The sequence below is a fragment of the Xenopus laevis genome, chromosome 8S (genome assembly GCF_017654675.1).
Source record: "Xenopus laevis strain J_2021 chromosome 8S, Xenopus_laevis_v10.1, whole genome shotgun sequence".
Lineage (NCBI taxonomy): Eukaryota > Metazoa > Chordata > Amphibia > Anura > Pipidae > Xenopus > Xenopus laevis.
This window is the reverse complement of record NC_054386.1, coordinates 27,888,403-27,900,845: the sequence shown is the minus strand read 5'-3', so window position 1 is coordinate 27,900,845 and position 12,443 is coordinate 27,888,403. Positions and strand designations below refer to the sequence as shown.

The 12,443-nt window shown below is 41.8% G+C and overlaps 1 protein-coding gene across 4 annotated transcripts in view; it reads right to left on the bottom strand.

The window, feature by feature from the left end:
* The window catches only part of LOC108699890 (voltage-dependent N-type calcium channel subunit alpha-1B), a 96,033-nt gene that overhangs the window by 82,095 nt on the left and 1,495 nt on the right, over positions 1–12,443 (bottom strand). For all 4 annotated transcript variants that reach the window (XM_041574662.1, XM_041574663.1, XM_041574664.1 and 1 more), the window contains exon 2: positions 11,855–11,994. In XM_041574662.1, coding sequence (XP_041430596.1) covers positions 11,855–11,994 — 140 coding nt within the window. The remainder of the gene's footprint in view (positions 1–11,854; positions 11,995–12,443) is intronic.

The following is a 12,443-nucleotide window of genomic DNA, read 5'->3' as shown; positions in this document are numbered from 1 at the left end:
TCTATAAATCAGGGCTCTCCCACAAGAAGAGAGATCCACCCATACACCCAGTGCATAGTTTCCCAACTAAAAAGATCTCTGCGGAGTCACTGTGGGTGGAAATGTGATTTAATCCATCCTCTTTTCCCAATTCACCATAAATTCCTCTTAACAGGCTTTTTCGGAGAGCTCAGGCAGCAAAGAAAGGGGAAGAATTCATTGTGCAACTCTTCCCATCATCCTTTGAAAGGGGAGGGCCCTAAATCCGCAGATTGAAGATGGTAAAACTGTGCACACAGACTAGGCCATTTGCTAAAGGGATCCTGACATCGGAAAACATGTTTTTTTCAAAACGCATCAGTTAATAGTGCTACTCCAGCAGACTTCTGCACCAAAATTCATTTCTCAAAAGAGCAAACAGATTTTTTTATATGCAATTTTGAAATCTGACATGGGGCTAGACATTTTGTCAATTTCCCAGCTGCCCCTGGTCATGTGACTTGTGCCTGCACTTTAGGAGAGAAATGCTTTCTGGCAGGCTGCTGTGTTTCCTTCTCAATGTAACTGAAGGATTCTCAGTGGGACATGGTTTTTACTATTGAGTGTTGTTCTTAGATCTACCAGGCAGCTGTTATCTTGTGTTAGGGAGCTGTTATCTGGTTACCTTCCTATTGTTCTTTTGCTTAGCTGCTGGGGGGGGGAGGGAGGGGGTGATATCACTCCAACTTGCAGTACAGCAGTAAAGTGTGATTGAGGTTTATCAGAGCACAAGTCACATGACTTGGGGCAGCTGGCAAATTGACAATATGTCTAGCCCCATGTCAGATTTCAAAATTGAATATAAAAAAATCTGTTTGCTCTTTTGAGAAATGGATTTCATGACAGAATTCTGCTGGAGCAGCACCATTAACTGATGTGTTTTGGAAAAAACACGTTTCCCAGTATCCCTTTAAACTGAGTGCCAGTTCTTTCCGTCTGCTTTGTTTCTGCTCCGATTGGCCACCTGCAGACCACTAGTCTTTGCTGAGTAGGTCCAAATGTTCAGTAGATGCCAGCAGCTGCAAATAGGGTTGCCACCTGGCTGGTATTTTACTGGCCTGGCCGGTAAAAATTATGGTTGATCAAAATTGTATTCATAGGGAAAAAAGATAAATATATAGGAAGGCCGGGATTATTTTCCAGAAAAGGTGGCAACCCGAGCTGCACAAGGTGAATGGGTGAATGCTTGTTTTATGCATAAGGTCCAACAGACAGAAGCCATCCCTAGATCATTAACCATCTGTCTATTACGTGGCTCCTTCTCTTTCCCTATGTTTTAGGCAGGCAGCCCTCTGATAAAATGACAAAACTAAAACACAAGAACAATTTGGCTGAATGCTCATCGTTGGGTTGGGCAACATCAAACAATAAAACAATAGGTGCCAAGTCACAGCAGCCAAGAGAACAGAACTTCTAAAACGGTTTCTTTTAACGGTTTCTTCCGACCCAAGTCAATTTAAAACTGAATCCACCAAGATTTTTATGTTCACTAGGAATCTTAGTTAGATTGTCCAAAGCCATATTCTCCTGCACAACTTTGTCCAGACTCTATTGAAAATGACATAGAAAGGTCTGGAGAACTTGACTCAATTCATCTCAAAAGTTACAACCATCAAACTTGTACAGATCAAAACCCAAACCAGTCAAACCGAAATAGAAGTGCAAGGTTCTGTGCAAGGTTTGGCATCCGGCCAAATCCAAATCATATGGACTCGTGCCCGTCTACTGAATTCATTCAGATTTCATCACAAGTATGACCAACTGATGACCTACATATCTTTACCAATGACAGCACAAAATGTAATTCACTGCACGAAAAGCCATAAAAATGTGTTGGCCAATATTGGTAAATTAATTTCCATTAAAAAAAAGCAGGTAAGTAACGTTAACCCCGTGGCGCAGATTAACAAAGACCTTGGTCAATAAATTCCTTTGTTATTTTAACAGATCTCATTTTAAACAGATTTAGCGATGTGCTCATTAATATTGTATAATTGCTGTTGTTCATTAAACACAATGACTACAGCTGTGCCTCAGTGATTAGCTTTGACTTGGGACTTGTGTTACAATGTCAGTGTAAAGAGAAGCAGGTTCCAATTATTCCTATCCTATATCCTATCCTATATCCTAAGGTAGGGGCGCGGGTAACATTCAACACAAGGCTTATTTTGGAGTTGGGGGTACAAACCTCTTTACAGAGATCAAGAACTGCACTGAGTAGAACCAAATGGGAGGTTATTTCCCATAGAACAGTTGACTGATATTATTGAACGCTGGGGTGTGGCTAAATAAGAAGCAGAAAAAAAGGAAATACCATCACTGCATTCATTCATTTTATAGAAACTCTTCAGGCAAGAAGTGGTGATTTTTTCATAGCAAAGAAAACTAGGTGCAAGTAGAAAAAAATACCAAGAAGAAAAGATTGTAGATTATATGCATGAAAAAGGAAACAACTTAACAGCAAAAGGAAGTAAACTCATGGCAAAGAATGGAATGTATTTTACAGCAAGCAGAAAAAAGGAAATAACACATTAGCAATAAACACAACCTACAAGTAGAAAAAGGGAAATTATTTCACAGCAAAGAAACTCAATATGTAAAAAAAAGCTAATAAATTCATGGCAAATAAACTTTTCTCCAGAAAAAAAATCAACACAGTTTCATAGTAAGCAAAATGATCTTGCAAGCAGAAAAAAAGGAAACAATACTTTAGAAGACAAAGGAGCCTTTAAAAGGAAATAACTTCACAGCAAAGACTTAAAACATAAAAAAAACTGCCAGAAGATGGATCTTATTTCATAGCCAGTAATATTCAAGCAGAAAAAAAGGAAATAACTAATAAGCAAAAGAAGAATAAAATTCATTCTAGACAAAGAAACTGTCAGGAAATGGACATTATTTCATAGCAAGCTAAATTCAACTGCAAGCAGAAAAAAGGAAATAAGAATCAACTAGAAATCAATTTTGCAGGAAAAAAAGGAAATAACCTCTCAATAAACAGGGGGAAAAAAAGAAAAGAAATTCATGGTGGGGAAACTAGAATATTTTCACAAAAAGCAAAATTAGCTGGCAAGCAAAAAAATATAGTATATAATGCATTAGCAATGAACGTAGTAGCCTGCAAGCAGACAAAAGGGCAATAACGTCACAGCAAAGAACCTACCTACCAGATTGATAAAATGAATTAACTGCCTTTAGGCACAAAAAGGATAATATTTCATACCAAAATATATTAGCCTGCGAGCAGAAAAAGGGAAATTAGTACAATTTTTACTAAACAAAATAGCCCATGAGCAGAAATGGGGAAACTGCGAAAAAAAGAATCATTTGGTTGAAAGCAGAAAACAGGCAATGATATGAAAACTTGCCTGCCATCTAAAATAAAGAGCTAATTGCAGAAACGATTTGCTTGACACTGGTTTTAATGATAATGGGAGGATAAAAATAAGAATAATGAGAGAGTGAGAAACTGCAGACGGAGCTGCCAACTGATGCCATTTTTCAGACCATTACACACATGTAATACAGGTATGGGACCTGTTATCCAGAATGTTCGGGACCTAGGGCTTTCCAGATAACAGATTTTTCCGTAATTTGGATCTTTATAATTTAAGTCTACTAGGAAATCATGTAAACATTAAATAAACCCAATAGACTAGAATATTCCGAATATTCCGAACAAGAGACTTTCCATCACACTAGCGGTGGCTTTTAGGTGTCCCTGTGCAAAGTGAAGAGCCAACGCAGAGGTACAGTTGGCCTATTACTTCACTTGCGTAGCTCTTTGGATACAATTTATTTGTAAGAATTGCAAGAAAAAGAATGGTAAGTTAAAAAAAAAAAAGATTGTTAAAAAAATGTATTTGACTTAAAAAAAACTGGAGGTTATTGGGACTGTGATGATAAATGAATTGGATTTTCTTTTTTGGGAGAATAGAAAGATGGTTACTTGCATTTGCATTTCCTGCTTGCCCTTTGAAGTGTGAGACGGGGCTACTGAATAGGAGAATCTACAGCAAACAAGGAACATTGTGGATATTCAAAGTGCTTCTTAAAGTGCTGGTGCTCATTTGAAAGAAAATATTAACAATTGGGACCTTGCCAGAAGCAGAATTCTGTGCCCGTTCCACTCTATTTCATTTTAATGGTCAGAAAATCGGGGGGGCTGGCGACCAGAGATAAATCTGCTCGCTCTTACTGAAGTCTAAAGGAACAGGGGGACTATGGGCAGGTACTGGTTCTGTCACCGACCCTTGAAATGTTAAATTCCCAAATTGGAATTGGAATTCCCAAATTTCTAGAGATTATGATAAAAAAGCAGAGAAATCAGCAAGAAAGTGTCAGTGTGACTTTAATGCAGAAGAGACAAGTTAATCCAACTGTCAGGCTCTTTTGTAGGAATTGCCTTGGAGGAAGGGGCTGATAGAACACTAGGAACTGATCAATTCTACTTGTTCTCTTCCCTCGCTCGCGCTCTCTCAATAAAGCCATAATTTCTGCTTTCAGCCCATGCACCCTCGCAGATGCCAGCAGAACACAACCGTTATTAGAGGATTTTCTCTTAAATGCATGGCCTCCATTTCCCATTCCAGATGTGCTTGAAATAGCATCCCAAAGCGCCAGCCTAGAAGCCATCTTTCTACAAGGACCAAGCGCGTTTCCAGTGCCAGATAAAGAGACAGCAAATCCTAATCTGGCAGGTGCCAATATTTTGGCTACTGCCCCAGTAAGGCAAATCGTTAACCAATTGGCCGGGAATACATTCTTTTAGGGTGTGTGCCACCATGTTTGACCACTTCCCAGTGGCCTGAACTGACTTGGGCCGGTGTACACTCAGTACAATAAATGCTAGACTGAGCCACAAGGATACCGATTTGCCTCACTGGTGGGGTGCTAAAGCCCAGTGTTTTAGTCTTTAGTTTGCCTTTAAAGTTCTCCAGCTTCACTAAACATTTCACTTAGTTGGCCAAGCAATGTCAACAGTAGTAAGCCTAAACTTAGAGTTGGGGTCGCTGTTAGTAGAGAGGCTTAAGTGGGTAGTGCTTATTGATGTCCATCTTGCTCGGGAATTTGTCCTTAATTTTGTGGTGCTGATCCATTCTACTGTATCCAATGCCCTATCAAATCCAACCACATGCTACACAGGGGCTGCAATGCTCATAGTGACAGTTGTGTGGGCAAAGCAGCCAAAAATGTATAACTTCATCTTTGGAAGAGGGGCCTCATATTTTAGGAGGAGCAGGCCTATGTTAAAGCCAGTCATCTCGTGTAAAACAAGACTGTGATAGATAAGCACAAACCCTTCCAGTACAGAGTGGGGAGTGCAACACATACATATTTAATATCTACTTTACCAGCAAACAGGAAACTTCACAGGCACAAATGACTCTGAGGTACCAGCAAGAATTGAGCACAAGGGAGCCTCCAGGTCCCTTTATGGAAGCTCACACAGAGGACTGGCTCTTAGCACTTTACTACTGGCTCGGAGGAAAAGAACCCACCGTTTGCCACTTAACCTCAAGGGTTTATATGTAAGGTCATCGTCCATTGTGACATCGTTTTCCCTCTCATATCAGTCCACTGTTCCTGTGCCTAAATGGTGGGGGTTTCTCATTTGGCATCAGCATTAACATTCCTGTGCTACTGACACATGTGGTCCCACGACCAGACACAGAGGCCGCTGAGACTTGGGAGATAATCCACAATGTACTATAGAGGAAATCCCAGCATATTCTAAATATTATAATTACATTATCCCCTAAAGTGCACAGATTTTATTTCATAACCCTGGAGGAACGGAGATTCGAGTGCCCTCAATCACAATATAGAACTTTTCCTACTATTCTATATTTACACTCTAGCGCCGCGCTGTATGTTCACCCAACGGAATTAAATCCAGTAAGTTGCATCTTGTGTTTGTTACTTGCAGTTCTATTGTGATGCACCTGCCTGAATGGTCTCTAGAGCAAGAGGTTTCCCACAGAATCAAGTTACACTACTGACTTAGTACTGAACCCAGGGCTCTCCGAGATAGTATAATCTTGCATTGTAGAGTGGTAACAGGACCACTTGCAGAGTGTCACGATCAGAACCCAAAATCCAGAACAAGTGCTAGGCTCCCTGGTCTTGGCTCCGCTTCTGCCTGTAGCAGCCGCTTTAACTTCGGGAGGAGCCCTCCGCTAATCGGATGTTCCAGGTCTTAAAAAGAAAGGTGCCTAGCAAGAATTCTGGTTTTACCAAGGATTTAGGACAGAAGGCAACAACTCAGTTGGAGCCAAATGGAAAATCATGGTCAGACAGGCCTGATCAGTACAGGCAGAGTTCAAGAAAGGTCAGGCAGGCTAGGGTCAGAATAGTCAGGCAAGGGTTAATACAAGTATAAATAGCAGGATTCACAAGGAATAAGCACTCAGGAACTAAACAAGTTAGACCTAACAACGGGGCAACTACCTCGATTCCAAAATACCTTTTAAATTTTGCGGCAATCGCGATGACGACATCTCACCGGCACGCAAAACCCAGAAGTGTGCATTGTATGCTATAGAGAAACTGACGCTGGAGACAGAAGGAAGCACACGGCGGGCGAAAAAGGTAATCTTTCACAAAGCATATTGTTAATACACATGGACAATGCCTTGGATTTTTGGGTTACCAGACCTGACCCGAGTGGGTTCTTTTCAATTGCTGAGACCCTCATAGTAGGTGTAAGGGTAGTAAGGGGAATATTATATATTTCTGCCAAGGCAGTACCTAAGAAATTCCCCCCAGCTCCGGAATCCACCAAGGCCGAAACTTTAAATGAACCCCCAGACCAGGCCAAAACAACAGGTACCAAATTTTTAAATATGGCGGCTTATCAATCTTATGATCATAACTTTGTAACAAAAAACCCTGTTTTTCTTTTTTTAGACAGGGGTTTATTGTATTTAAATATGTTTTTATATGGCCTTAGGAGTGTACCCACAACCCTCTTTTTTTGTACCAAATTTTTAAAGGCAAATTGGGAAGAGGAAATCTCTCCACCAAATGGAGCTCCCCTTTTCCATTTAGGCTTTGAGGTTTCCCCTGGCCTTTTAGGACAATATTTAAGGAAATGACCCTTATCCCCACAATATATAACAGACCCTGGGATCACCTTCGGGCCCTCTCCTCAGGGGACAAATGAGTGGCCCCCAATTGCCTAGGTTCCCCCTGAGGAATAGGAAAGGAGGGAGTTGGTGATTTGTCAGTATTACATACTGTACGGAAATATGTACCCCCTTCAGCCCGCCTTTCCATTTGCCTCCTATCAATTTGGATGGCTCATTTCATGAGGTCATCCAAAGTGGATGAAGGAGGGTAATTAACCAGGCTGTCTTTGACAGAGTCAGAAAGCCCCATCTGGAATTGGCTACAAAGAGCTGTATCATTCCATCCAGTTTTAACCGACCAGCGGCTGAATTCCGCACAGTACTCCTCAATTGCTCTTTTCCCTTTGCGGAGATTACGAATTGCGGAGGTAGCATGATCCAGGTCATCGTATAATATGGCCATGGTAGCAAAAAATACCTCTAGGGAAAAACGAGCAGGGTCAGTGGGGGGTAATCTTAGTGCCCAAACTTGTGGATCACGTTGTAGTAAGGTCATAACTAACCTTATTTCCTCCTCACCAGTAGAAAATGTGAGAGGGAAAAAACTGAGGTACAACTTGCATGCCTCTTGAAAAACAAAAAAATGACTCCTATCCCCACTAAACTTATCAGGAAACTGGATTGTAGGTTCATGAGAACTACCTCTATTACCCAGGCAAGATGACGGGGAAGACCCTTCAGGAACCACAGTAGAGGTTGCTGAACTGCATCTAGCCTGTCGGAGAGAGAATGCAGACCTATGTTGTCCTGTTTGCCCTTTTGTTCCTCTAGGCGCAGGAGAAGGGTCAAATAAAGCAACTCGACGGTCTGAGAAATAGCAGTAGCAGGACCTTTGGCGTCCATCTTCGGCACCCTAAATCCAGAACAAGTGCTAGGCTCCACCTGTAGCAGCCGCCTTTCACGTCAGGAGGAGCATTCCACTAATCGGATGTTGCCAGGTCTTAACAAGAGAGGAGGCAAGCAAGATTTCTACATGAGCAAAGGGGCACAATTGTTTTACCAAGGATTTGGATGGAAGGCCACAACTCAGGAGGAACCAAACTGAATAGCATGGTCAGACAGGCCGGTTCGATACAGGCAGAGTTCAAGCAAGGTCAGACAGGCAAGGATCAGGATTGGAGAGTTCGGAATAGTCAGGCAGGCTAGGTCAATTCCACTGGGGGCCATGAAGCAGTTAGTAGTGAGACGGGGGAATAACAGGTAATGTAAGGCAAGATAGAATTTGTAGGGCAAGATGGCCACAAAGGGGTGAGATGGTAATATTAGAGCAAGATGAAGACAGTAGTAAAAGATTGTGATATTATGGTGATATAAGCACTGTAGGGTAAGATGGAGACACTAGGGCAAGAGGACAACACTAGGGTAAAATGGAAACTGTGGGGCAAGATGGAGACACTAGGGCAAGATGGAGACAGTAGGGCAAGATGGAGACACTAGGGCAAGATGGAGACACTAGGGTAAAATGGAGACTGTAGGGCAAGACGGAGACACTAGGGCAAGATGGAGACAGTAGGGCAAGATGTAGACACTAGGGCAAGATGGAGACACTAGGGCAAGATTTAGACACTAGGGCATGATGGAGACACTAGGGCATGATGGAGACACTAGGGCAAGATGGAGACACTAGGGCAAGATGCAGACAGTGGGGCAAGATGACAACACTAGGAAGATGGCAACTCTAGGGTTAGACACAGATTGAAGTGTAAGATAATGGCAGTAGGGTAAGATAGAAATGGAAAGTCAAGATGGTGAAAGTAAGGCAAAATAAAGATAGTAGGGCAAGATGGTAACAGTAGGGCCAGAAGGAGATTGCAAGGCAACATAGCAAAGCTAGGGTAAGATATAGACTGTAGGGTAAGATGATGACAGTAGGGCTAGACAGATAATGTAAGGCAAGATGGAGACTGTAGGGTAAGATGGCAACAATAGGGATGGAGACAGAAGGGCAAGATGGTGACAGTAAGGCAAGCCAAATACTTAAAGACAAAATATAGAAAATAGGGTAAGATGAATTTTGGGAAATATGACTGTAGCATAAAATGGCGACAACAGGTCAAAATGGTAGCATTAAGGCATTTGCATCACTTATGCCCAAGTGGAAACCCTGTATTTGGTGAAGTACAACTCCCAGAACCCAATGATTGTTAAAGGGCCCCTTTTATAAAAATAATGGTGACCTTACAACATTTTGCCCAGTTTCTGCCACCACTAAAAACGCCAATATCCACCTAATGTCTGCCTTGTGCTCAAGATTTACGTTCCCATTCATTTAGAATCCTGTCCTCTGAAGCAGCCCAGAACAGATCTGCATTCTCCTGATAGCTATAATTATAGCCATGGCAACGAAGGGTTTGCTTCTCCTTAACTGATGGAATTAAACATGGAAAACCTACACATGAAAAAAATTCTGAGGAAAAGAGGAGATTCCTGGGTGGGTTTATTAAACCTCTCCGCGGGCTCAGTGGTTATGTCCCCTATCATATCAGCCAGCAAGTCAGCAGACCATAGGGCCTTTCTGTTACCATGTCAACCAGAAGGAAAAAAAGACACGCGCTTGGCTTGATACGGTCCCTTTGTGTCACCATCAGATGGGAATGAATCTCATTATTACTACCAACTCTCTAGTCTCAATGGTTCCACAAACACTGTCCCTATCCCCAAGATGAGAAGTAGGATTCTTGTATTGAATAACCCCTTCTGTATCCTCAGGGCAGGCTCAATGTAGAGTGTCTGCTAGGAGGAGCTAAGTGTAACCCCCTTGGCATATTTCTCCCATTTGTTGTTGAACATTGGTCTGGCTAGACTTGTATTCAACTTCAGTAGAAGCCAATGAGTATGAGGTCTACTTCTAGTGTAGTTGGAACCTACTGACAAATTAACATTAATGCCAGCTAGACCCAATGGTTCTATTTGGACTATTATTTTAGCATGCTGCAACTTTGCGTGAAGGCAAAATCTCTTTCACTTATTTTCCCCTATTCCCTTCAAGTTGAGCACTACTGTATTGAGTGAATCCTCCATTGGAATGTCCATTTGTCCCAACAGTGTCCAATGCATAGAGTTACAATATACAGTACACTGGTTTGGCATTATGCTCTTTATAGAAGTATATAGCATGAGCACCAAGGTAGATACCAATGGGTCCAGATCTTAATGTGATCCAGACTAAAGTAATTTTCCTTAATTTCCCCATCCAGTATTAAAGCTTAGCACTGTCTATATCACATCATTGTTAACATAGGCCCTGGATGTTAGATTCTCTGTTCTGGCCCAGTCCAACGCTGGTGGTCTGAGAGCCAGCATTCAGGATTAAGAACCTAAATGGTGGTCAAAAACTATCCAATACTCTTCGGCATCCAAATGATCAGCCACAAAGCGTAATGAACGAATACCATGCGAGTGGCAACATACGTGGAGTCACCCACCATAGGAAAATGGGTGAAATCAGGCAAATCTTTAGCATTGCATTGAAATCAATGTTCCAGTTGACATAAGCAAAGCACACAAAATTTTTTGACCCTTTTAGAGCAAAACAACATCATAAACTGCAATAAAACAGAAGATTCAGAGCGGCTCGTGGAAATGCCCGTTATTAAAGACACTATTTTATTTCTACTTATTTTCACTTCAGTTCTGTTCCTTTATTTCCTTTATGCCAACATTATAACTGAGTGCCCGGCCCTAATAATTCTAGCGGTGGCGGCACAGGAACAAGTGCTATTGCTCTGTTTATTAGTTTATAACTCTGCTGAGCTGCACAATAATAATGCCAACTCCTCTGAGTCTGTGCCTGTCTGTCTCCAGCCTGGCAACGCCTTGCACTGATATTGCTCAGGCTGAGCCCTGGGACTGGCACCTGCCCTCGGCTCCCGGCAAATCCAGGGCACCGCGGGCAGAGAGGGATTCACTGATTTATGGCTTCATTTGCCACCACCCCCCTTAAATGAATGCAAAATGTAATATTCACAGTGTACTTGGTCTTTCAGGCTAAATAAAAAGCCTGGTGCCCATGAAAAAGACGATGGTTTCTCAGCATCTTGACATTTTATTTGTATTAACACATACCCCACCTCAGTGCCAATAGACCTGCCCCACACTCCTTGCTCAGTCTTTATGCATGTGCTTAAACCCCTATAAACCCAACTTCTATACAGGCCAATGACTCCGTGTACATGTATTCAGCTGCACCCCCATATACACATTGCCCCCCCATAAACACAAAGTGTGTATAAACTAACCCAACTGCATACACACAGCCCCACCTATAAATAGACCAACTGGCACCCCTATATACAGCCCCTACCTTGATAAACATAGCGCCAACAATATACACATGGCCACAACTTCTATAAAGTCAAGGACAAGGCTCCACCCTAAAATACACAGCCATACCCTCTATAAAGGGAGCTCCTCCTCTAAGCACATCTCCAAGGCGTTATGAACATAAAAGGGTAACCACCACTACATGATAACATTAATGTAACTCATTAAAAATCTCAATGACCATATGTACTCAAGGCTGCCAATAACAGACCACTCATCCAATCAGGGAAACTTATAACAACAGTCTCATATATTGCCAGTTTTACCCCAACACAAAGTACTCCCTTCCTGTGCCCAGTCCCCATGTGGCCCAAGCTCAAGTGTGCAACTCCCTCTGGGCATGTTTGTTTTACCATGAGAAAAGAGATTAAAGGGTAACTTACCCAGTCAGCACTACCACAAAGTCCATAACATTCCAGCCATTCCGAAGGTAGGAGTCTTTATGGAAAACAAACCCCAAGGCGATAATTTTGATACCGGCTTCAAAACAGAATATTCCAATAAAGTATGGCTCTGTGTCTTCCTGTAATAAACATAGAGTAACTTCTTTAAAAAATGCATTGCCCCCTCCAAAACCAATCCCAATGTAACACCCAATGTTACCCTCAGTGTACTGCCTAAGGGAATCAATATGGCACCTCCTTCCTCCCATATGTATAAATACAAATATAAAGAGAAGGAATGCTCTAGGCACACAATAAGCTATATCCTCATACTGTACTGTCTAAGGGAATCAATATGGCACCTCACTCCTCCCATATGTATAAATACAAATATACAGAGAAGGAATGTTCTGGGCACATAATAAGCTATACCCTCATACTGTACTGTCTAAGGGAATCAATATTGCACCTCCCACCTCCCAAATGTATAAATACAAATATACAGAGAAGGAATAATATATTTTTTCTATATGTTTAGTACATTATAATTTCTTTTGGTACTTTCTCCTTACTCTATACTGGATAAAAC